Source organism: Lipophrys pholis (assembly GCF_963383615.2).
Source record: "Lipophrys pholis genome assembly, chromosome: 4".
NCBI lineage: Eukaryota > Metazoa > Chordata > Actinopteri > Blenniiformes > Blenniidae > Lipophrys > Lipophrys pholis.
The window spans coordinates 16,143,403-16,170,180 of NC_137637.1; the positions used below are offsets into that span (position 1 = coordinate 16,143,403).

General features: G+C 39.6%; 1 protein-coding gene across 1 annotated transcript in view; it reads right to left on the minus strand.

Annotated features, from left to right (window-relative positions):
* slc2a9l2 (solute carrier family 2 member 9, like 2) overlaps positions 1 to 26,778 on the minus strand; it is a 114,453-nt gene that overhangs the window by 29,100 nt on the left and 58,575 nt on the right. Inside the window, exons 9-11 of the mRNA XM_080461840.1 lie at positions 26,284 to 26,394; positions 14,343 to 14,444; positions 14,032 to 14,107 (exon numbers count right to left, since the gene is read on the minus strand). Coding sequence (XP_080317966.1) covers positions 14,032 to 14,107; positions 14,343 to 14,444; positions 26,284 to 26,394 — 289 coding nt within the window. The remainder of the gene's footprint in view (positions 1 to 14,031; positions 14,108 to 14,342; positions 14,445 to 26,283; positions 26,395 to 26,778) is intronic.

Consider the following 26,778-nt stretch of genomic DNA (forward strand, 5'->3'; position numbering starts at 1 on the left):
ATACTCCCAATATTCATTTTGTGTCAGTCATGTGAAATGAATGTTCTTGAGCTCACTTCTGAAATTACTGCCTAATTGACCGTTATTCTTTTTATTTTATACCTGACAAAAAAAAAATCCCAACCACATAATTGCAGACGTGTTCATTTGACGGTAGTTTCTACATCATTTCCAATCACTCGTGGTCGAAGGAACCAGCTACTTTACCGCGCCATGTGCTCAAATTCTAAGCTTTGTTCTGGCACAAGGCAGAAGTAGGAAAGCATCTGGAGAGATTTTTTTCCTCATAACATCAAAGTTGTTTCTTTAATGGTCTCCAGACAGAGCTGCTTAACCTGCAGCGCCTCGTGTTTTTCAGCAGAGAAATACTGGCGGCAACAGTTTTGCAAAGGCATTGAACAAGAGTGGGATCACCCCGATCACCCTGTTTCCTCTGAGGCCCGTCTCAGTTTGTCCTCCGCCCCAGGAAAACACAAGACAAACTGAGAACTGGTAAATCACGCTGCTATCAGTTCAGATAGATTACAGGTGGAAACCAGAAACTGGTTGCCCTGGTTACAAACACCACATGTGGAAAATACAATGCTTTTAATCACATGGCTTCTCCCTCAGACAGTTATTTTGGCCGAGGGAGGAAAACAACAGCCTTCGAAAAACTTTTAACTGTGGAGGGAGCGAGGAGGGCCACAATGTCACTGACGATAAGATCAAGGTTGTGTGGGGATGGACACAGAAGATCCTGTTGGAGGACTTCCACTGAGCACATGTGAAAGTCGTGGGCACAAAGGAATGGATGCCCTCCCTTAAAGGCTTCCTCTATTATAAATAACGGCATAAGGTCAGGGATACGCAGCAGAGAGGCAATAATAAAATGGCACTTCCATTCTTGGTGGCTTTAGATGAAACCTTTTTAACATGAGAGCTTTAATGCAGTTAAAATATCAAGTTGGAAGTTTGTAAAGCACAAGTACCTTCAATAGCCACTTTCTCGGTTTGTGGAGTTTTTCCACACTCAGGAGGGGATAAGCTGGAGAAGCTTGAAGCGTATACAGAACAAGCAGTGTGGCGTTGCTGTACAGTGGACTGTGACGACATCAAAATCAAAACAATAGTTATTTTAGCCATTTCATATATCTCCTGGAGTGTGTCACTCATTCTCACCTTGACAACAAACAGTAATGATAGTGTTTGCAATTAGAGAGAAGCTGCTGCTGTGAAAATCCCACACTGCCGAGGTGTCAAAATGTTACACTGATTCACTGTTTTCATGTCTTGTTGCACTTTGTACATCAAATCATGCCATTTAAGTACTGCTATGCCAGATATGACAAGGTATTGCGAAGGGTTTCCTAATTTTGTAGTGAATGAGCGACTGTTTTGTAGAGCAGGTGAAAATGAAATGTCATTATGACCGAATTTATAAAGTTTTGAGTGCTTTTGTGATTATATTTTTCATTCAAAATCACTGCTGCTCATTGTGAACACGCTCCCTATTATTGTGATGGCATAATTCCAAATATTGAAGAGAGCAACAGTAAACGTAGAATCAAACAGAGACATGGCTTGTGTAAAACCGCACATCAAGAGAGGCATCAAGGAAAAGACAGTGTGTTATGTATGTGTGAAAATCATTCTTACAGTGTGTTTATATCTGTAAATCAGCTTCATGTGAGTCGTCCTTGACGTGTACCAGTGAGACATAATTACACAGGAATTATTCCGGGACTGTCGGCATCATGACTGAAATCTCCCATAGGGAATTTGTCGACTACCTGGAAACAGACGACAAGGTCCTTGCAGGAGATCAATAGAACAATCATAGTGTCCATGGGAACAAAACATTGTTAGCCACTTTTTCTTTTTTTAATGGTCAGGTGTCGGTGCTCGTGTGTGTGGTGTACCATGTTATCCCCACCAGAGAAATCGTTGTGTGGGGGAAACGCGTGTGCAAGGCAGCCACATCAAAGATACCTGAGGATTTACAGGAGTTAAAATAGATTTATAGGAATGATTTATATTTTTATGCTTGATGAACGGGTTCTTGAACCGAATAAATGTTTCCATCCTGATCAGAGAATGAAATCACTGAAGAAAAACTAAAGTGGTCCCTTATCAAAATCTTAATGGAAATGTCACAAAAGCGACAGATAGAGGAGAAAAAGTATTGATTCTATGCACTGGCTTCTGTTGGAGCAGTGGCACAGAGCTTTGAGCTCTTGTCCCACAGCAAGACATTTCTGTAAAGAGTTTACATGTTCTCCCTGTTTTGTGTAAACTGCCCGCCTTCGACAGTCCAAACAGATGCACATTAGATCAACTGGTCCAGTTGTCCATCGGTGTGGCTGTCCACAGTTCACATCATGTTAGCATGGATTGGCTTGCAGTGCACTCTGACATCCACATAGAGCAGGGGTGTCAAACTCAGATCCTCGTGGGCCGCAGCCCTGCACGTTTTCAATGTCTCCCTCCCCTGAATGTCCTGATGGTTCATCATCACATTCAGCACAAAGCCAGATAACGAGCTGCTCATTGCAATCAGCTGTGTTGAAGCTGGGAGACATGCAAAACGTGCAGGGCTGCGGCCCTCGAGGCCTGGAGTTCGACACATGTGACATAGAGGGAACAAACGATAGATAGATATATGAATAATTTAGAATCATTTATGATGTATATTATTTCTATATATGGCAGCTAAAGCAGGGATACCTGAGGATGACAGAATATACACAAGATGACTACTGACGATTTATACCTTTCTGGTAAGTGTTATCATGACCAGGTGCGTTCAGGGAGATCCTTGATTTCAGTTTCATTTAAGATTGGAATTTGGAGGCTGTACAGAATGATTGGATTTTCAAACAGTAGCAAACACTTATTAGTGCCCTTAATGAAGATATGATGAATAACAAGACAGGAACCAAATGAGGTGGTAAACAAAACCAATCACACACGCGCGCACACACACACACACCCAGGTGTACAGAGGTTTATAATCCATCAGCATTTTTTCAGCGTGTCTAATCAAATTTTTCTTTAATAGTAGCTGCGGCATGTCATAACTTTCACCTTGGCCCTTGTTTGTTCTACACAGAGTTGCCTTTCTCCACTTCTCACCTTGTGTATTTTGTGTGTGTGTGTGTGTGTGTGTGTGTGTGTGTGTGTGTGTGTGTGTGTGTGTGTGTGTGTGTGTGTGTGTGTGTGTGTGTGTGTGTGTGTGTGTGTGTGTGTGTGTGTGTGTGTGTGTGTGTGTGTGTGTGTGTAGCTTCTGCGGGCAGTCACATGCCACACCTGTCAGGAAAAGCCTCTCAACACTGATATTTGTCATTACCTGCTCCCTTTCACAACAGCACGTCTGGTGGCTTCAAATGTTTAGTGCCACATGTCTGGGTGGAAGGTGATTTATCTTGTTCACTCACTTTCTGTCCACTATGGCCTGTCTGTTGGGTCTTTGTGGCCCACTTGTTCTCCCTCTCCTGCCTATACGGCCTTTTTTAGATTGAACATACTGTTCGGCAACAATGAGATTTAAAGATCTGTTCGACCACCCGGTGAACACAGGGTCGCCACAGCAAAACAGAAGCTTAAGAAAAGAAACCTGTTTGATTGCTGTGCATTGTGTACTTACCGGCGTAGTCTAAAAGTGATTCATATGATGGATTTATCCGACCATTAGGCTGTACTTTGCAGGTCAAATCAACTGGAAACAATAACACAACTTTAGAGTACACCCGGCCTCACAGTCTGCACTCACACAAAACTTTAAAAGAGTGTATGATAACACTTAACACAACCATGTCACCAGCAAACTACAGCTGCCAAACAGATTATTTGCAACATAATAGTTGTGATATAATGTAATGCTCTTCAAAACTCTAATAAATGTGCACATTAAATCATTTCCACTTGCCACCCACCACTATGATTAGAAAAAGGATTAGATATGGATAATCCCTGATATTGTAATGAAATAGAGTCAGAACTCCTGTGTCATTCACCCTCGAAGCAGGAGTGCTGCTGCATATCACTTTCTGGGAGAAAGTCCCAGTTTGTGGAAGCAGTATTATAACAGATCAAGTTTAAAAACGTAGGCAATATTTTGGATACTTTACCATTTTTGAAAGAAGATATAGTTCAGTATCCATGTATGCAATTTTGGTGTGTATCCAATTAGATTTTTTGCCAGAGTAAATGAATATGGAGGTATATTTCCTCGATGAAATTTACCAGCTGGACACAAAATGTGTCTCACTTTACGGTCAAGTTGACTCTCGGTGTACAAGAGGTTTCAGTCCAGCAACAACAGCCTGTCCTCCAAAACCACATCACAAATCTCATCCTGAGGCTCCGCCTCTCAATAAGCTGATTTCCAGTGAGCACAGACAAACTCCCGGACTTTATAGATGAAAGCTGGCTCACAGTTTGTACACATATCAATCTGGACAGTGAGGCTCAGCAGCAGAAGGGAAGTGGGTCATTTTTAGTCCATGTAGTAATGTAAAATAAGAAATTATCATAGCTGCCAATACACTAAAATGAAATATCAGTTTAGTACAAACATGTATAAATACTTGCCCTGTGAATCTATTTAAACCACTTTAAAAGTTGTCTTTTGTTGTTGTGTGTGTCATTTGTGGGCTGAATTAAAATTTTCTGTATTTCTATGGACAAGAAAGGCTTTCGAAGTCGGATTAGATAAATGTCCTTAGCCAGTGTAAACACGATACCAGGGGAATACCCATGTACACACAATGTGAGTTCAGAAATCGATTGTAATCAGTATTTATACAGGCGGCATGGTGGAATAATCCTGAGGGATTTTCCTTGCAGTTGGAATCTCCTCAGTAAAATGTCAAGTAGTAGAAGTCTCTTTATATGGATAACGCATGCTGCCCTTGTGTGAACAGGTTTTCCTCTGCGTACTCTGGTGCACAGTCTAAAGACATGCACTGGAAGCATTGGATGGATGGATGGATGGATGGATGGATGGATGGATGGATGGATGGATGGATGGATGGATGGATGGATGGATGGATGGATGGATGGACGGATGGACGGACGGAGGGTGTTGATATTATCGGCTCTTTATCAAATCACTGTCAGTATTGTAAAAGACACCATGTCAGTAGAGTAGATCAGTAATGCATCTGGAACAGAAAGAAAGTGTTGATGAAAACTGAGGCAATTGGAATAAAAAACAAACTAACAAAAATACATTTACTTTCTGGCAGCGGTTACAAGACCAACATTGCGTATATTTACTCTTCCATTTAATTAAGTTCTGTTTGTTTACTGTTCTTGTGTGGCATAATGGCATTTTGATTGGAAAATCGTTCTTATTGCATCTTGAAATGCTCATTGATCAACATTTACTTTGCTGATTTTGAGAGTGAGCAGAAAATAACATGCTTGAGAGGCAGACTATAATGAGCACCAATTAACTGCTATAACAAATTAAGTGTTTTATGAGAGCCTCATGAGTATTTCATGCAATCAATTTAAAATAAATGGCGGAAAATTAAGTTAGAAGAAGTGGGGGGGAAAAGCTCGACACATATTTGTGTTTCATTATTCACCTGTTGACTAATTTTGTTCTTGTTTATACATCATTTACATCAAGACAATGAAGGGTATGGTGTGATCTGGAAATGGCAATTACGTTAATTAAATTTTTTTTAAACCTAAACTATGTGTATGCAAAACAGCATCTCACTATTATGTACAAAGAATATAAATGCATTTAATATAACCAACACGGTTCACAAATGCCAGGTGGGCTCGTTTGTTGACTGATGTGAATGAATGTTTAAATCTTGACCAGATGCTGAAATACAAAAGCACTGAAGTGAAAATAAATGCCTTCCGTTATTGAGATCGCCAAGGAAATGAATATTCCACTCATTTTTAGCATACAAGTGACCTCAAAACTACTGTTGGAGGCAAATAAACTGAAAATATTACAGGGCTAAAAGGCTAATACAGAATAAATTGGAACCCTCTGCATTGAGTGGGCTCAAAAGTACAGGGAGTTAATTGTCACCTTTCAGCATGATTGTTCTGCCTCTATGTACCTGTACCTCCCGGTCAGCTGGCCACAACTTGTACAAAAACAGATGACAGATGCCTCCATAAAGGAACAGCTCCTGTTTGATGACAGGTTATTTACACGGACCTCAGAAATCCTTCATGTCTTAACTCTAGTTATTGACATTTCTGAAAACAAATCACCTTAAAGATAAAACAGGTTCCCTCTATAAACTAAAAAATATTATTTCAAAATAAAAATGACAATGCCTACTAATACTATAACTGTGCATCAATTGTCACGTAACAAACCTGAAAGATCCCTTCATGTGAGGTTGATTTCTTTTGCTCAGTCCAGTAAAAGAAGCTTTTCAGAATGTGGACGAGTGTGGTTGGAGATCAAATCACTGATCTCAGATTAAAAGACAACCCATTCTTCTGCCTGAATTAATTAACCTAACAAATATGTTTTGGGACTTTTCTTATGAAAAGGGTGGTCTAATGTACAGAGAGTATGGACTGATAAGCAGAAGAGCTTCATCTACATGCTTAATAGGAAGAATTAAGAGAAAGTGTTTGTTCATTTGGGGCCACTTGTCACCTGTGACTGAGATGTAGGGATTTATAGGTCAAGTCCACACTTGGAATTCATGTTCCTAGAGCCACTCCTGAATTGTTTTTGCTCTGTGGTTTTTTGCGCTTTATCCTAGTGGAAAGGGGCTAGAGCCATCAGGGGAATACTGACGCCAGGAAAAAGGACATATCTCACAAAGACATGCAGTACCTCCCTAAATCTAATGTTGAACCTTTTTTTTTCTTGTAACACGGAACCAAACAAAGCTGAGACAAAGCTAAACCTGCCTGTGTTTCCAAATAGCATGTTGATGCCTGGTCGCTGTTTTGTCAAAAGTAAATCAAACAGAAAATTCCAACATTGAGTGTGAGAAAAAGAACGTGCTATTATGTTTGATATCACTTTGAAACTTGTACTCCAGAACCCAATATTGCAGAGCAATGTAAGCCAGGGTACATGTTCACTCTCATATTAATGTGGACAGTGTGCAAATGATGCAAGATGAAGAAATAAATACAGTAATTCTACAATACAAATCAATTCTGTGAATCCTCGAAGCGTCACAGGATCAGGATGTATAAACGGTGTATAAGTGAACGGCATCAGTGTTGACGGTCACATCACTAAAGTAGACACTTTTCTGAAACACTTCAATCAAATTACTAATGGTTTTCTCTTTACCTATCAGCGGTTTTATACTTTTGGCTGATAACTGGAGGTTTTGGGTAGAAACAGATTTGCCACCGAAGTCTGTTGCGTGTCTCCTCTTCTTATTATCTAAGACTGAGCAATGCAGTGGACGTATCATCAAGAAGATTATCATCAATGCAGAGATGTTGATAATCTGTAAGTAATTATGTTTTATGTTAAAAATTTTAATGTTCCTGAACCTCATCTCAACCTAAAGATAGAATTATTAAATCAAATGACAGCATTGTGCGTATTAGAAAAAAGAAATCGAGAAATCTATAATACATAAACCTTGACCAGGCAGTTCTTATCTTATCTTTCTGTTGTCTGTTTGATGATGCACTTTAACAAAAGTTCTGCTGTCAGAAATGTTGAAAAATGTCAGCTGTTGTAAATAACAAAGCTCCTTTTCAGATGGATGCTTTTGAGATTCCCAAGGAAAAGCGCTATATTACCTTTTTTTTTCCACCAATCAAAGCTGTCATCTCCTCAAATGAAGAAAAAAAAACATTGATAGTGGTAATACGTTGTGAAGGAGCACGTAAAGCTTCTTTGAGTTTAGCTTCCAGTGTTCAGAAACAGAAATCCTTTTTATGGATGACATAATCTCAGCGACTCACTTACAAGAAGAAAAAGAGTAAGCGGGGCAAGAAGTATGAAGAAGAGCCTTGAGGTTGTACCAAACACAGAGTGATGTGTGAACCTTTACAATAATTGTTTCTCTGTAGTAAATCCACGATGGAACACAACAAAGTAAGTACACAGGCTTCACAAGAAGCCCATTAAACTGATAACACACAGATTTTGGCAAGGCAGCGGGGGCTGGCAGAATAAGTGCGAAATACTTATTTCTATCTCAGGTAACACTGTTGTCCTTGTTTTCAGTATGCCGACTGTGAAATGAGGACTTTCTTTAACATTATCAGCTTTGCAGAACTACTTCTACATAAGATGCTGACACAGCAGGTGGAGAGTCGGAATGAAATAATACCCGCACAGCTCGAATGAATGCAAGCACTTCATCAAATGATAGTCAAACCTTTTTTATTAAGCGGCCCGGTGATACTATCAGAGTGTTATTAGTGTCAGCCACTCATAAGAACCTTAATATTCATTAGGCCTTTCTGCAAAATATGGATAAGATGACTTATATTACTTTTCTCAATGAAACAAAATGCCTTTAAGCATTTTCACTGTGGTGACAATAACAGTTCACACTTTGTCAACCATGTAGCAAAAAAACCTAAACAACTCAGTTTGGGGACAAAACCAACTTGGGTAAAGAAAAATGTACGTAAGTTGGATATGTTCTCCTCTGTTTAGTTGACTTTTGTGATTTCACACAAAACCACATCAGCAAGCTTGTAGGTCAAATGTTTAAATGTTATAATTCATAAAATGTATCTTAAAAATGGTCATACCAGCTACTGTAAGCCCCATATAGTGCTTTTTCAGTTACATCGACTGAGTTTAAATAGGATTCCAGGATGTCTCCACTGACTGATACAGACTGCAATTTAGTGTCACACCAAACTACCACATTTGATCTTACAAAAGGCTAAAATGACGAGACCAGTAAAGTAAGGCTCAGATTCGTTCCATAACATTTGCAAGGATGTTCCCCAGTGTAAGTTTTCAGTATAACAGACCTTAGCACAAAGTTTGGGGGAGGGGTTGTTTACCTGCATCTATTCCACATATCTTAGTGTGACATGTGGGGGGGGGGGGAAATAAGAACATTCACAGGGTATTTATCAGTGTGAAGCCACATTTATGGCTCTGCCTTATATGCGTCTCCTTCAAAGTCCCTGATTAAAATGTCTGCGATAAAGCACATCAAAAAGACAAGAAATGGCCTTACTGTCTCAGATAATTAATTCACACCAAATGTGCGAGGCTTATGCAGCATTTGTTGATCGTCACTTCTTGGCTGTGATGACAATTAAAGCGATTTATACTAAATAGTATGTCAAAAGAAAGCATGAGCTCCAAAGAGAGAAAAATGTCTCAAACTAACGTATCCACCCATACACCTCCTGATTTGAAGGAATGGAAACAGGGACAACCTTGTGTGTTGTTATCTTTCTATAGAGGTAAACAGTGTATCCCCGGCAAAAGGGTCTGTGGAGTATATGTTTCAAAAAGTTATTCTTATTGACTTTCTGTCGGTGCGGTTTGTGAGATTCCTTCCACATGGTCATCTCCAGCTGGTGTAACGTATACAACCCCAGCTGTCATCTCGTCTCCGTGCAGAATGCAGCAGTGTTGTGATGCTGCTTTGCCTGGCCTTGTTAGTGTGTTGTATGTGATCTTGTTAGTTTCTGTATATATAGAGCAGTGCCACACAGGTTTGCTGATTGACAAAGGGACGGCAACACCAGGAGGGAATCAGAAATCCCCAGGAAATGACATGACATTGTCAGTCCATGAAGGGGCAGAAACTTACACAATCTCAAACTCTGTTTTGAATTCTTTGTCTTCTTAAAAATGCTTTCAAAATCTTATCTTTTATTGACTTTATGTTAAAAACTCCCATGTATGTCCACGACCTGAACCTAGAATTATTAGTCCAAGACTTCTCTTACCGTACGTTCAGCTGTCACTGTGGTGACAGCTTCCTGTGCATAAACAGTGAGCCTGAAGCAAAAAGAGGAAGCAATTAACTTCACTAGATTTACTACATATGTGTGAAGATGCTCCTTGGTTGCTCAGGTGTTTGGCATTGGGAGGGAGTTGCTTCAGCAGGCAGCAGCTCCATGTGCCAATCATCTCAAATCTCCTGAAAATCTGTCAGCTTGTGAACATTTTGCCCAACATTTCTAACCCCGACCTCCAGCGTCTGCTCCTGCCAATTAAATATCCTGTGTGTGGTGTTTACAGGCCTGTACTTCCAGACTGGAACAAGATGAAAGGAGAACGTGTGCAGGAATTGCATCAAATATCATGTTACTTTGGTTTCAGTTAAAGTCAAGAGTATCCAGATGCTGTATGTCTGATTTCATCTAATTTATTTGAACTTCAAGCGATGCTGGGCTTAATACCCATCTGCAGGCCAAAGGAGTATCTCAACACACTCAACTCCTCCGCTGTCTCTCTGTTTGCTTGATTTATTTACTCGGGCAAAACACAAGGGGCAAATAGCCATTAGGATATGTCCCCTCTGGTCAATGTATCCACTCTTCTGCTGAATTCTTTCTACCACATAGGGGAATGGCATTTATCTCTTTAAATGTTGCCTCATCAGCAGAATGGACAAAACGATCTGAAAAAATTGTGATAATGACCTGATTAAATTAGTGTGAACAAACATCTGTGTCTTTTATTTAAAGATCCACAACAGGTCCAAATCTGTTACACTCATTGTGTTATTTTAATATTGTAATTGTCTTCATCAAATTCATGTTAAAATCAGTTTTACAAGTGGATTCTCGGACAATTACCGGTAATATTAGTTTTAAACTCCAATTATCCTAATTTCATCTTGATTTATCCCCCCCCAAAAAATTACAATTACTAAGAAAAACGTCTCTCACTTGATACATTCACCCACAACAATATCTGTCCGTTTGTAATTCTTATTATTTGAATTATAACAGATGTCTGTGAGCTGCTGCTACAGCGTCATGTAAAAGTGTGCTTTATGGGATTTAGAAAGAAAACGATTTGTTCTCATCACCATGATACTCTAACAGCATTTAGGTGCAACATGGAAATCACCCACATGCAAATCAAAACATGCCAAAATATGGAAAATTGCTCCTGAACCAAATATTTTAGTGTCATATGGATTACATAGAACCTTTAATGTTAAATCTAGCATTGCTGTCATAAACTTCATTCAGGAATATGTTCAGGAAGGGAACAGTATGGCACAATTACATGCATACATATATTTTCCAATGCTGTATCATCATAAATATCTGGCACATCACAAATAAAAGATTAAATTTTTTTACCTGTGGTCCTCCCCCTGTTTTACAGGGAAAATAACTGAAACATTCTAATAATCGAAAGTTCAGAATCTTGAAGAGAGAGTTCAGACACAGTGAGAAAACTACAGTGATCTGATGCCGGGGTCTCACTGGCCCTCATGACACATATTGTTGTACCTTCCTGTTTACCATTTAGCAGCAGCAGCACCATTGAACCATTCTTGATGGGAATGTGTTCTTCTCCTGACACTTTGCTGCTGTATGTGGGACCATAATCAACAAGCAGACAACTATAATACATCTCTTATTTGTTTTGGAGAGTCAATGTCTGGGTGAGAGTCATGGAAATCATAAACCTGAATGTATAAAATGCAATATAATCCAGAGGTTCTCTGTAAAAGGGACGTATATGACACATATGCGTAGTAGCAGGTAAAGACTTCATGGTTTCTTATTATTAGTGAGATTCTTTCAGTAGATAACTGTGCAAGCTGTAGCACTTCTTTTTGCTACCTGATAGTTCAACTTAAAACTTCAATTTGAGCACTTTGTCCTCTGCACTGCCTTTATTGGTTCTTTGGTGTCTTGGCAACAAGATCCAAGTTCAGGCTTCTGACAAAAATAAACAGTGCAATAAAAGGCGGAATAATTATGGCAATAAAAAGGCAAGTGAGGATGGGAAAGATCAGACAAATTAAAAAGGCAGCTGCACCATTAGATAGCAGCAACAGGGAGACAAACCAGCAATCAACAGGCAACAAATCGGAAAAAGAAAATTAAAAATCAAAATCAAATCTCTGGAGAAGAAGGATAAGTACCAGTCGGTTACATTTATCCATCCTTAACTGACTGAAAGAAGAAAGTAGCTTGTAGGATAAAAGTAGTATGACTGAACAGGGGACATATTTATGGACGCTCAGAATAATTTCAGGAAAATGAAAACGTGGGTGGCTTGAAAATAATTCTGAAAACACATTTTGTCTCCTAGCTCAGTGTCCTGTAGAAGACGGCAACAGGACAGAATAAGTTGATTTTAGTTGCATTTTCAGTCAATAGAGAACAAGGTAAGTGTTGACAGCCTTTTTCAGAAACATGAAGAAAGGAGTGTGTTTTATATTTAGTGTTATTAGAAGTTGTTGAACCTGAGTGTATGAGAGATACAACATGTTGTTGCCATAGAGATCATAATATCCAGTCAGTTATGTAAAGAGATAATGTATAATATGCCAGTGCATGTTTAATTTCACTTGCAGTTATTGGCAGATCAATGTTGGACTGCCTCAAGTCACATCTCCATACCCTAAAGAGATGTTAGGGCCAAATGAATGTAAGTAATTATATTTGTCTATAAGTTTTTGTTTTGTTTTTTCCCCACGCGTTGCCTCTGACTGCACAGCCAAAAAGTTGAAAGCGGGACGTGGCTTACGTCCTTATAACCAAAGCAAAGAAGGATTTAAAAATCACTAACTTCAGCTGAAAAAAATTGTAATTTGATGTCACTTGTACCTCCAAAACAAAGGTATTGCAAACATGTTGGCCTTGTTTAGAAGTCGTGCTGTTCAGAAAAGTTAAAGTCCGAAGCCACTCAATGTAGCATCGTCGCTAGGTGAGATTATAATATACTAATATAAAACTCAGAGACATGAATGAGAAAAATCTAGGAAGGGAGAATTATGAACAGAGATATAGACAGATTTGCAAAAAAAACCCAAAAAAACAAAACATTTCAAAGTGATGAAAAGAAATTGAAAAAAAAATGATTCGGAGTCGGGGAAACGACAAACATGCTATGTCTTTTTTATCATGTTAAAGAGCTCACTTTTTCTCTTATAGTAAATCATAACATTAGCATTTTTGTAGAAACGTGAATTATCTGGGCCACCGTTTCCATGGTGAACTGACTTGAGAATAATTGTTGCCCTAATTTACCCACTCAACAGCTCAAATTGGGACCGGTTCCATCTCTCCAGTGAATTTTCCTTTCTTCCCCTTTAAGTCATTCACTATTCTAAAGCCATGAGGGATTTCATTTGTTTCAAAAGGCCATAAATCATACTCCAAGATCTGTCGGCATGTCCGTCTGCCCACTTGCTCTGCTTGTTTGCAAGAAATCAACAATCAGTTGCTCCTGAACACTTGACAACACCTTAAAATACCCACCCTGACTTGTTCTCCCTGCTTCCTCCCCCTCCACTGCCATCATTTCCCTCTGATGGTACCCGACACACTCTGCTGTGCGAGCGCTCCCCAGAGACATTATTATTCTAAAAGGTGTGTGTGTGTGTGTGTGTGTGTGTGTGTGTGTGTGTGTGTGTGTGTGTGTGTGTGTGTGTGTGTGTGTGTGTGTGTGTGTGTGTGTGTGTGTGTGTGTGTGTGTGTGTGTGTGTGTGAGATGACAGCAATAGCCTCACCTTGAATCCCAAAGTCAGCCTCCCACAAAGACCCCCTCTGCACACGCTCACTGTCCACTCTAGATTTACGCTGCCAAACTAGATGTAGTATCTAATGTGTGACTCCTGCTGAGTATGCTAATAGACGTCAATACCATCCACTGTGGTGATTACTGACACATTAGTTGGCTCATTATTCTTGGCAGGAGTTGGTAAGTTACACTGGCTAATGATAAGAGAAACATGAGGTTTTCGCCCGCCTGTCAAAATCTACACCGTCGTACAGTGTCTCACTGTTTTTAAATGCTGTTTCCACATAAAGTAGACATTTGGGGAAACACGATGTGACAGAAAAAAACCCACGAAAGGAGAACAGGAAAACATAGTAATGATACACAGTCATGTAGTGTGAGCGTAGTTTTACCTGGTCCAGAGCAGAAGGAGGCAATCACAGCCAATATACAGATGTAACTGAGGTAGGGCATCCATGACACACTTTCCTGTGAAGGCACAGGGAAAGAGATAATTTGCAAGAGTTGTTGGGCTTATTCTTACATACATTTCAGTTAATGCAGTTAATGTAATCCTCTCTTCTTCTTTTTTTAACATTGTATAAGTTCGTCTCATCCACCTTTATTGATCACATATGAAATCATACACAACTGGACTGTTATAGACAGCAACAGTTCATTATTGTGCATTACTCCTACCGTGAAAAAATAGAACATAGTTTACCTGGAAATTGAGGAAGACTGTGAGTAAGCTGAAGAACACAGACATGGCACCGAAACCAAATATGAGGAGAGGCTTCCTTCCGATTCGTTCTATAACCAAACCCTAGAGACAAGACAAAAAACACATAATATTTAAAAGTTTGCTGTCACATTGTGATTAAAGACTTATTCTTTAATCGTAGCTCTGGGGATGACAACGCTATTTGGTATTCTAGTAAATTGGATAAATTGGGTCTGTCTACCACTGATCAACAGTAGACTTAATATGAATGTAAGGGAGGTGACAGCTCTCCAAATATTTCCATGTAGGCAGCGGGGACCTAAGCCAAAGCTAAAAGTTCAAACATTAATAAACAAAAATATGTTGATAGTTTTTATCATACTGGTCCCAATCAAAGAGTTTATTTTCAGGTTTGGTTTTATTTTCTATCCGTCCATGGATAGCCTTCATCTCCTACTGTATAAATTGGAAAAGTTAAGATGTGATCAGACTTTATACTAATGAGATATAAACTCACCAGCTCCTTTGAAAGGTACATTTTTACAAACTAATTTAAGGTTCAAGGTGTCTATTGTCATTTCTATCCATGCAAACAAAATGGATTACTCAGGACCAGCAGTATACGTAGGCATAGAGGTTCAAGAATAATATAACGTAAAAAATATATAAGTAAATAACAAAATATAGGAATTTCAGTTAAATAGTGCAGCAATACAACCCAATACAACGTATGTGCCAATGACTCCACTTAAACTCCAAAGCTCCAAAAGCTTTCAGGTAGTCGATTGGTTCAGATGTGTTCTGGTGTTGTGAACTAAATAATTTATTGTGAACATGAACCGTCTTTGGACTTTCACATGAATCCATTTACACATAAGTAGAGCAAGAAAACGCCACATAGAAAGCCCAGAGAACTGATTCCCACCCTGATCTGCTATGAGGCGACAAAGGCCTCACAGCAGGGTAGGTAAGGGAGGCAATTTCCTCTGACCCCGAGCTGGAAGGGCAGCCCACACAGAGGGTTGACATTGACCTATAACAAGTACGATTATGACATTGTGTACCCCTCTACTTGTTGTGGCTTTAAGAAGGATTCCTCTTAAAGTCTACTGACATTTCGTCCAGATCATCCATTTTAATCACAGGCTTGGGATGTGCGGTCAGGGAGAGGCGGATCATTGCAAAAAGTACTAAACCAACCCAAAAAATTTTTTTTATAAAATGTTTATATCTTGGCATTCGCTATTAAAGTGATTTCTGCATTGTTTCACTCTGAGTTTTTAATATAATGAAGTTCTAAAAATGTACTTTTGTCCAGTGAGGAGGCTGAATATTGTCAGATTATGCAGTCCCATATAGACCAGGCTGAGCACATGTTTGGCTCTCTTTCCAGAGAAAAAGTGATTTATGTTATATGTTATATGTGTACATTGATGTTGTATCAAAGGTTTACTCCATTACAAATATTAAAACTAGAAAATGTTTACTTGAATAGTGATCCTTATATAAAAAGAGTTGTTTAACTTTTTCCCTGAAAACTTTATTTTTCTTAGAATGTATGTACCTTCCTCTTTTGTTTGTTTGACCAAATGACCAAGTAAGAATTGTGATGATGGTAAATTAAAGATGTAAGACACCTGCTTCTGTGAGCCAAACTTCTTTAATTAAATATGAACATTACCTGTGTTATGTATGTGTGCATAGGCAATCCTGATACAACAAACACATGAAACAATCAGTAGTCAGTTTGTCTGCTGGCATTGGAACGGCACATTGAAAATCCCTGTAAGGTGACGATGCCCACCATTGCTCTCCTGTTTCACGCTCCTGCTCAGAACATATCCCAAGTTTCACATGAGTCATTTTGACTGGATTTAGCAGGAAAGTACACATATGGGTTCAGAATTGTATTTTCTAACAGGGGCAAGAGCAAGGTCTTCGGATTAAGAGCATGGATGGAGAAGTTGAGGAGCTTACTCATGAGCACATGGTGTTTGAGAGGAAAAAATGAGGACGAAGACGCGAATCAATGCTCTCGGTTCAGCTCCTTGGTAAGACACTTTTAACCTCCTTAAGCACTGAAAGACAGAAAGAATCAATTCATGATTGTCAGGGTTGAGGTTGTGGCTGGTACAAACAAGGTAGGTTTTGTTTATTTTCCAAACGGAGGAAAAGGGCATCATTTCTTCATCTCCCCAAGATAACCAGTGTGCAATCAATAACATCAGATATAACTCTGGTCGCAGCTGCCTCGTACATAACCTGTAACAATGCATATTGTGGCATTCACAAGATCTACTCATAAGCACAACAATATATGTCACATAGCTTATCAGTAATTCTGCAGTGATTTCTTGCTCCTCACCTGGGTGTCTGTGGATTATGGATGAAGCACTGAGCATGATATGGAGGCATAGGCAAAGCACCAGACAGACCTTCTTCCACGGATGACCTGGGAGAATTTAAGTATTCATGGCTCTTCCCTCACCATGCATAAGGAGAGGGATTTTATGAGGTTGTGGTAAAAAGGTCACTGGTATTTGTACAGTATGTATTTCTGTACCGCGGGGCTTCTGTGTAGAGATGGAGCGGAGAGAATAAGACGCACTCTTGCGACTGGTGTGTGTGTGTGTGGGGGGGGGGGGGGGGGTTTCCCTCCTTTATTAAGCTTTATTTTCTTTCTAGACATTTTTTGAGGGCAAACCAAAGAATATATGAGGTTTCGATCTGGATTAGCTCAAATACCTCTCCGTATGTGTACAAGTATGCTGGCCTCAGTGGGCAGCAGACATTAAGAGACACTACCTGCACTGCAGCCATACAGTAACAGAGTCACGCACATACAAAGTACCGGTGAACCTACACCTCATTATGATCCCTGAACATGTGAGATCATGAATATATACTGTATGAGTTGTGTGTGTGTGTGCGTGCGTGCGTGCGTGCGTGCGTGCGTGCGTGCGTGCGTGCGTGCGTGCGTGCGTGCGTGATGGCATAAATATTGACAGTAGAAGTTTTTCTATTTTGTTTTTAATAAGTAAATGTGTCATTATATAATGTAGAAAAGCTGGAGTTGTCTGAATCACAGGTTCGCTCTTCTGTGCTTGTAAAGCTGCTTGAACATTTGGATCTCCTGCTTTCATCCCTGTTATATAATCATTGTTACTTTGGCAGCTTGTCACATATTCAGTTTTGACTAGCGAGCCGCATGCGCTGGCCGAAAGATCTCTGGTTCCAGTGCTGAGATCTTCCTCCGATGACAACATATCTGTAACAGTGCTGATGAGTAAATCACACCGCTGTCTGACAGAAACAAAATCACTTAATGACTTGCAAATACAAAATAGGACGATGTGTTTGACAGGCCTGGGACATTTTGTGCGAATTGAACAAATGATTCCTGGATTAAATGACCTCTCAAACCCAGCACCACCCGTGACACAATACTCCACTTCTTGGCAGACTCGATAGAGGTCAGACTGGTAACTGCCCTCACGGTTGGCAGGATTAAAATGTGTGGTCACTACACATCACATCAGGAAGCAGATGAGCCGCTACAGACAACTTGCCACGGCTTAAGGCGCCACTGGCCCTTCAGATGTGATGTGATCTCTGCACCACAAAGGAATCCATCGAATGAACTCACTGTCACAATGACTATTTCCACAATAGTTATAATCAACAAAATATATCAAACATACAGATAAATGTGTTTCTAAGTCGGTGATGGCCATTTACATTTCTGCTTCTTCTAGTTCTGTCCAGGAGGAAGGACACAGCTCAGAGGAAGTCATTAACAGGTAATCACATGTGTACAACATAAAAAAAGTACTGCCACAACAGCCATCAAAGTAAAATGTCTGTCTGTACATATATATTTAATTAAGGTGAAAGTTGATGCATGTGTAAGATTAAAACAATTTTTGAAAATGGCCCCTTGTCAACTGGGCTGATTTTTCCATGTTTCCTTGTTCTGGGTCATTTCTTTGAATTTAGACCTGAGTTTTCCAACGGGCCACAAACAGTGACGACACAGCCGGATGTCTGTGAGTTAACGCAGAGTGGCATGAAATCCACAGTTCTCCTTTGCTATCTAGCCGTATAGTGACACGTCCGCCGCAGTGAAAGGGCGAATGCCCAGTAGGGCGCAAGAGACGAGGGCGAGAGGTCAGAGGAGAGCATTTTGCATGTATTATGTCGGTTCGTTCTTCATTAGGTGCTTCACAATAGAGGTAAGATGGTGTGTTCAGATGAGAATGTATTAAAACCAGATGACAGACGACAGATTAAATGATTTAAATTGTATTTAATTAAGAGCACAATGAAACTGAAGCCTTTTGCTGACGCTTCAGGGTGTATATAAATCTAATGAGAAGCAATCAAAGTCAACATGGATCCCAGTATAATAAACAGATGTGCACTGACATGAGGACATAAAAACTTGCTGCAGGTGGTGGAAAACGTACTGAAAATGGTTATGGAAACGTAGCTCTGAGAGAACACATAATGCACCCAGTTTGGAAGGTCTCGGGTAATTTGTACCAATGTTCTACAAACAAACAAACAAAAATAAAAAATCAACTATGAAAAGAAAGAGTGAAGAAAGTGTCACTGAAGCAATATTGCAAAAGAAATGTTCTGATTGCGTTTGGCTATTGTGCCCTATGTTTTACAGGTGATGTGAAGGAAATGTGAAGTGAGAAAAATACAATTTTGTCGAAATCACTCTTGTAAAAGCAGTTTTTACATTCAGCCAATCAACATGCTTCTTTTAGTATTCACTGTCAAGTCATTAACTTTTTTTTCTACTCACAAAGTCTATGTGCTTGAAACATTCTCTTGAGTTTAATAAAAATACCACAAGTACCACAAAGCACAAAATGAGAAGCCCGGCTATTTCCGAAGTTACTCAGGTGTTATTTACAGGTGCTGCAGACAGAAGACAATTAAAACAGTATCACCCTCACTCTTGTTTTTGAAAAGTGCCACCTGCAGAGAGAAATCATCCCCAAAACAATCCCCCTCCCAGGTGCCTCTCTCTTTTTAGCACTGCATGTGCAACCTGAACAGATTTAGTATTAAAACACATATTGCACACCACATTAGCCAAGGGGATTAAAGACAAAAAAACAAAAAAACAGCAAAGCTCTGATACAATAGAAGAGGTCTATAACTTCAATAAGCACTAAGCACCAGGCTGACGGTTCAAGATGAATGAATTCACATTTTTCCCTTTTGCTGAACATAACTGCCTCAAATGGAGCCTAAAGCGGTAATTCAACCGGCCGACGTCCAACCATCATCCAACCATCATCCAACCATCATCCAACCACTGCTCCTCTCCAGGCACACCCACTTGCGGCAGCAGATACCTGCCGCAGATCGCCTCCACCCAGCCAATCATCAGCCAGGTTCCGCCTCATAAGCGTTCACATTCAAGCCTTTGCTGTTTCCCGCTTGCCCCAGGCCATCCTCTTCCTTGCCACCACCAGTGTCCAGACTGCGAAGGTAAGGCTCATCCTAGATCATCGTGTCCATGCATCCATAACTGTCACAGTCTTCCGCCGGGGTTCTGAGTGCCAAATAACTTCTTAAACCAATAAAGCTCTTCTAACACATACCTGTGTTTGTGAGTCTTTTCAGGTTGAATTGTCAGTCAGTTTTCTTCACATCATCACCTTGACGGACCATTGCCTGCCTCTTACAGACAATGGCTTCATCGAACCCACACAATCTGAACTCTATGACTCTCACTTTCAATTCCAATATCAAGTAAAAAAGATGCTTAAGTTTAAATCTCATCATCATGTGGCGAAGATGAGGTTCTGATAATAATTAGCCATTTCAGAAGATTGAAGCCCACTGAACGCTTGGTAAAAAGATAGAGCGGAGAGCTTCCAATTCATTGGTGTCCATGCCTCGGCTGACCTCTACTGGACCTTACTTTCCTCATCAGGTGAAGAAGTTCCCAGAAGAAAATTTACTACCTCGGGAAGCAAGGTCACCTCACTCATGCCCCTCTAATTAATTTCTATCTCTCAACTCAAGAGAGCAACCTGCCCTGATGCTGCAGTGTGCTCTTCCAGCTCTACAGTAAAGAACAGGTGGTGAGGGAGGCAAAGCAGATAAGACAGACCACTACAACCCCTTAGGATATATTTTTATCGACAGACTGCCAAAAAAAAAAGGACAACCTGTACAACATCTGGCTGCCTTATTGAAGACACAGATTCTAAAACTGGTGCCATTTTTCTTTTTTTTTAAAGGAGAGAGAGAGAGAGAAACTGGCATTGTTATGTATGATGAGCATATAAGTGCATTGCATTTAAAAAAAAAACAAAAGTGCAAAACATAGGTGCACTGGACATAGGACAATAAGACAACTGTATGCAGTTTCATATGTCTTGGCTGGTCAGTACAAGTTGTTATCTTCTCAAATAAACCTTTTTAACTCCCTGTTAAGGTGATTTTCAGGTTTTGTATAGAATTTTAGTTTTTCATTGATCACAGTGCCTCGAGACGTTTTTCACGTGTTGAACAAATGGACCTGATGATTAGCAAGTGAAGATGGTCAAATATGCTGTGCAGGTATTCAACGTGAACAAGCTACCTTGAAGTGAAACTGCTTTTTCTGCAAAGTGCAAATGGAACTGCACAAAACAATATACAATAACAATATTTATTATTTCATTCAAAAAGTAACATTCTGACAAAAGATAGAATCTCTTTTTCACATAAAAGCCCATTGGTAGTAATATTCCTGCTTTTGTCCTAACTGTACTCAATACACATTCGCAGTATACGTGCAGTGCATGCCCAGACAAGAGTGTATCTTGAGGATCTGCTTGCCATCAGGGTATACGCTTTCAACTTGTTAACATCAAACTGCAGAATGTCATCAGGGGCATGCGGGCATGAAGCCTCATCATTTGGAGTATATAAAATAATTAAGATGGCGTACTAGTAGGAATGTACTGTTTGTATGTTGGCAGCTCTGTGTAGTTGAAAGGCATTCACGGGTTACAGCCAAATGTAACCTGTTGCGCTTTCGTCCATTATAGGCATATATAATGAGATTAAAGGATTGGCATAAAATTCCACCTTTGAGTACTTGCCAAATAAATGTCAAAGCCATGTGTGTATTATGGCTATAAGATCGTAAATAGTATCAACTTCTGAAAGTTCAAAGAAAACTAATTCTTATTAGATGTCAAGTGTTCCACCTTGCAAATGTGCAGAATAAACGGTAGTAAAGAGTTTCCTACAGTTTATGTTCATGACTCAACTTGAGGTAATTAACATTTGCGGCGCAGCTAATGAATAATTGTGTTGTTCAGTCTTGACTTTGTGCACCCCGAACCCAGCAAAGCAGTATGCTGCGGAGCACGAGCGGCACTGTAAGAAAGAGAGTGTTCTGGTGAAGTGTTTGGCTTGCCGATGCCTGATGGGGATATACTGCAGGGAAAACTGGTATCTAGTGAGTACATGCTGGTGTTTGAAGTCAGTCATCTGGCTGTTAAGTCACTCAGAGGGTGGTCTTTAGAAAGCCACGGATCAAAGATCTGCTTTAATCTGCTAATAGGAATCACGCAAATAGATATATCGGCCTACACAGGTTGTTAACGCACGTAATGAACAGGGAGAAAGGAGAGAGGCACAGTTGTCAGTGCTATTTGTTAAAACATTCTTGTGCTAAAAAGAAAATGTAAAGCATATGCGCACATGAGTCATTATGCAGTTAATTTATTGGCCTTTTAAGCCAAAATAAGCCTTTAAGTTCATCGCCCACTTGTGGACATTTTCTCTGGTTCATTTCCTTTGCATCTCCTCCACTAAAACCACTCTGAAAACCCAGGAGATGAGCGAGATTGGATCAATAGGAAATTAAAAAGTTGCAAATTAATTTTAGAAGTATTTTGAAACATAGTTGAAAAACAACAAAAGGCCAGTTTTGGTTGCCTTTTACTGTTATTTGATTGGGAGGCTTGACGAGAATAAAATAAAAAGTCTCCATTATGTTAATTAAACCTCTTCTTCTTTTTCAATACTCAATCAAGCGGCAGACTTAATTTTGTTTAAATTACATATGTGTGTCTGCTTTCAACATAATAGACAGCTATTCACATCAGCAGCATGACCTACTGGGCAGAAAGCAGAGCGGTTTTTATTCAGAAGCTTCTGAATTTCCCATCACTCCTCCCATGAATGCAGAAAATAGATGGAGATAGGCAGACAGAGAGCATTTTACAATTAGAGCAATTAGACAAAAGAAAACTACGTTTGCATTGCTTGTGATGATCTAGTATCGTAAACCTTTACATCACATTTATGTCTAAAGAAGTAAACAAAACGCCTGATGAACCGTTGTATATTCTGCAACATAATGCAACCACAGAGCTTCGTGCTGTATGTTGTGCAATGTAGCATAATGCATGCTGCTTTTTAATCGTCGTATTTTCACCAACACAGACAAACCTGAGAGGTTTTGGTGGAAAGGTTCATTGTTTCTCACTGAAGAAAATTGCCTCAGCTAATGGTTTTGTTTATGCAGAGAGTCTGCTCCATATGAAGAATTAAAAAAAAAAAACCTCTGCAGTTTTCCCGACTGTTTTTGTCTATGACTAAAGTCACAAGCTGAAAGTGAAACCTCAGTAATTGGAAATCAATCAGTACTTTTGCCTTTCCTATTATTATCGAAAACATTTGAGTTCGTATAATAATATTGATCCTGGATGAACTTTTTTGTTGCTTGTTCACTTTGAGTGAATGAAATGAGTGCCATTCACTGAGATGACAAACGCTGCCGCCATACTTTAATTGGATGCTGTACACGAGTGATTCCCAGCTTCCCTCTCGCCTCCTCCCCTTCTCTGATTTTGAATTTTCCAAAAGTTCCAGAAAACATACAAATAGGGAATCCTTGGAAACAATTAAAATAAAAAGTGATATGCAGTCTCAAACGTGTGCTTGGGAACTTCCCCCTAAGGCAAGAGAAAAGAGTGAGAAAGGAACATACGGCGCACTACTGAGTGCACTTATAAGCACACTGCAATAGTGCCACAGATCAATGTTTCCACAGCAACATTTGAAAAGGTTTTAAATTGAATACAGAAACCCATCAACTCCTCTCGATGGAAAAACTGTTTGTCGAAGATACAGTAATGATGGTCTTGCGTCAAACTACCTCTCAGGAATACTTGTCATGTGCAGCGACGTACGGAACGACGCAGATTAATAGAGCAATTTGAGAAAACAAATCACCTTAGTGTCACCTAAGTATCACAAATCATTTCCACGGACTCGATAGTGTAAGTATTATCTCAAATAATCTTACATCCTGACAGTCCAATAGAGAAATACTGTGGCAAAGTAAAATATGTACTCAGGGCATGTCTTACCAACTAATCTGAGAATGATCAGCGTCAAGGACATTGACCCTGGTGGAAAGTGTGTGAGATGATTCTGCAAAGGGATTTTATGTTGTGATTCAATTATTGAACATAGTGTGTGATGTGAACCATTAACATTTTGCGGAAATCGTCCCATAAAAAAAGCTGCAGGATACTCGCAACATGCAGCCCACAGAGAAACTCAGACCAACAAATAGCTTTATTAAGGCTGTTTGGTGCAAAGTGCTCTCAGCTTCATCCTTAAACGACATTTTTGCTGTACAAGCAGGAATGTAATGTTGCAGTCCCACTTTCCCACGTCAGCATGGGCCGACTGTGTTTAAGCAGCTTCCAGCTTCACATCCAGCAACTTTGGTCAAGAGCATTAGAATCGTCACATAAGCTAATGCATATTTTATTGCTGTATCCCTTAGATCATTGATCTCCAAACTGTGGTCTGGGACCCTTTTTTTGGGCTCCTTGTGCTTGTAGATGCCATAGTTAAAGACACGTGTGCTTGTTTAATGCTTGTATCTTGACACAAATGACTTAACAATGCATCAGCTTGTAAGCAGGTTTTTTTGTTTGTTTTTTGCATTGATTTGAAGCCACTTTGTTCATGAATTACTGACATATGTCAAAGCTTGGCAAGATGAAACAGCAGCAGCTGGATGTGTCGATAGCACCACAGATCGAACCACAGCTTGACCTGGCACCATCCAGCAGAGCGTCTGCATGCCTGCTAACAAGCAGCTGTGAGACGCAGCACAGTCAGGACACTTCTCAACTGAATAGAATAAAATCCACATTGGAAATTGTCATGATATGAGTCTGCACAGTAAGCAATATGTGAAAACATGGCACACCCACTGAAGGAAACACAAAGCTCAATAATGTAGAAGCCATCGTCCCAAAAAAAAAAGAGATGGAGTCTGTATCTGTAGTTTAACTGATATCACACTCAAATGAGGTTTCTCATCTCAGGAAAAAATACATTTGGACAAATTATGAGAACAGCCGGAACACATGAGCAAGTGGAGCACAATTTAATGAACTCCAGGTCCTAAATATGTATTTAAAAAGTTGTGAGGTTAGTCTAACAAATGAAATATAGGAAGTAAACTAATTAGTTTTCAGCTGTGTTCATTAGGCTTTATTCACACTGAAAAACGCGGGAGTTAATTCTGGGAGTTATTTGTGACCACGATCGATGTTTTGACGTTTCACATTAAACAAATCTTCAGGACTTTTAAGGGTTTCCCAATAATTCTAACAAGAAGAATTCTATTTCTCACGTGCTGGTTTTGCTACACTACACCTGTGGAATCTGGTATCATATTCTTTTAACATATTAGACTATACACAACCAGTCGCCATCATATCTTAAAGAGCTGTTTCTCAGAGTGCTGCTTACTGGAAGTTCCTAGAGGTTCTAAAAGTAGACTGGGAGGCAGAGCTTTCAGCTATCAGGCCCCTCTTATGTGGAACCAGCCCCACATAAAACAGGATGATTGTGATTTATAACTACTGCCCTCATCACGTTTGTAGCAGGGCAGTTTTTTTTTAATTTCTTTTTTTAAATCTTTAAAAAAAAAATTTAAGTGCTATCTTTGTCTGAAAGCTGCTACCTCTGATCCTGGTGCTGCAGAGGTGATGTCTTGGTATAAAGGAGTTTTTCCTTTTCACCTATGCCTGCTCATGTGGGGGTGGTGTTCTGTTTTGCTTTTTAATCTGTCAAAACCCCCTGACGAAGCTACGTTCACAGGTCTTTTAAAGACATCAATTTAAAGATAGAATAGCAACAATAAGAGGCAGTAAGAAAACCACTGAGATAAATTACAAACAAGAAGATGGATGGAAATGTTTGTCGTGGCACTAAACTAACTCTGGTTTAAGATATTTACTGGTTGATGTTATTCCAAATTGAACATCTTTCAAGTCTCTATGCTTCCGTGAAAAGGAGTTTAGCTACATATTAGTAACAAACAAAAGCTTTATACAACCCTATGGTGAGCAGGAGATGCTGTTAGCAGGACAGAGGGGCAGCAGCTTTACATCCAAACAACAGTTTTTATATTTACATAAATTATAACAAGCTGATTTAAACTGGGGTACCAAACATAGTGACCAACTGCACAATGATAATCAGTTATTAGGTCATTCAAGCTTAAATTAGTACACTTGCAATAACAATCTATTGTATTTTCTGGACTTGTATCTGTCTATAAATATACTACAAACAACCACCTGAGATGACAAGATATCACTTGATGACAACTAAATGCCGCTAGAGTCACAGACAATTTAATTGCCATGATGTTTGTATAACGCAAGTTAAAAACCAACATCATATGACTGGCAAATACAATATACAGTGTGATGAGAGGGACTTTTTATTTTTCCATTTTTATGTAGCAGAATATAACAAGCCCCAATACAATGCAAAAGAAGGAAAAAAAAAAAAAAAGGAAACCTTGTCATTGAATTTTGGAGGATGCTTGACCCTGGAAACGGACATGTATTTTAAGAATTGAGTCATGCTAGAAACTTACTGAGACGATGGCAGCCAGTGTCTCAATGGCCCCCGTGCTTAGTGTGATGTATGGCAGGATGTTCTCAGCGAAGCCCGCCGCACGAAGGATGCCGTTAGTGTAGTACCAGATCTACGAGAAAATCAAAAACCCTCATTTTATTACCTTTTAGATGTATGGATCAACAGTGTTGTATGCAGCAGATTTTCAGTCAGAAATTCATGTCAACTTTACAGCTTAAATGCATTTCCAAATCACAAAATGTACAATCCCATTACTTCTAAACTGAAAAAGGTCCACCAAGAATTTTCCTCTCTGTATCTATTTATTTTTTCTCTCTTCGCTCTCTCGGCTCATTGCAAGCACTATTCTCCATTTCACAAAACACTGAGGAGTCAAAACATTTAGGCGGCTGTCAGAACGCTGCACATTTGACGTGGTGGAACAATGAGACTGCGAAATCGTTGCAGGAATATTTGTTGAAGTCATCAATTGGAGCGTTTCGTCGCAGCGCAA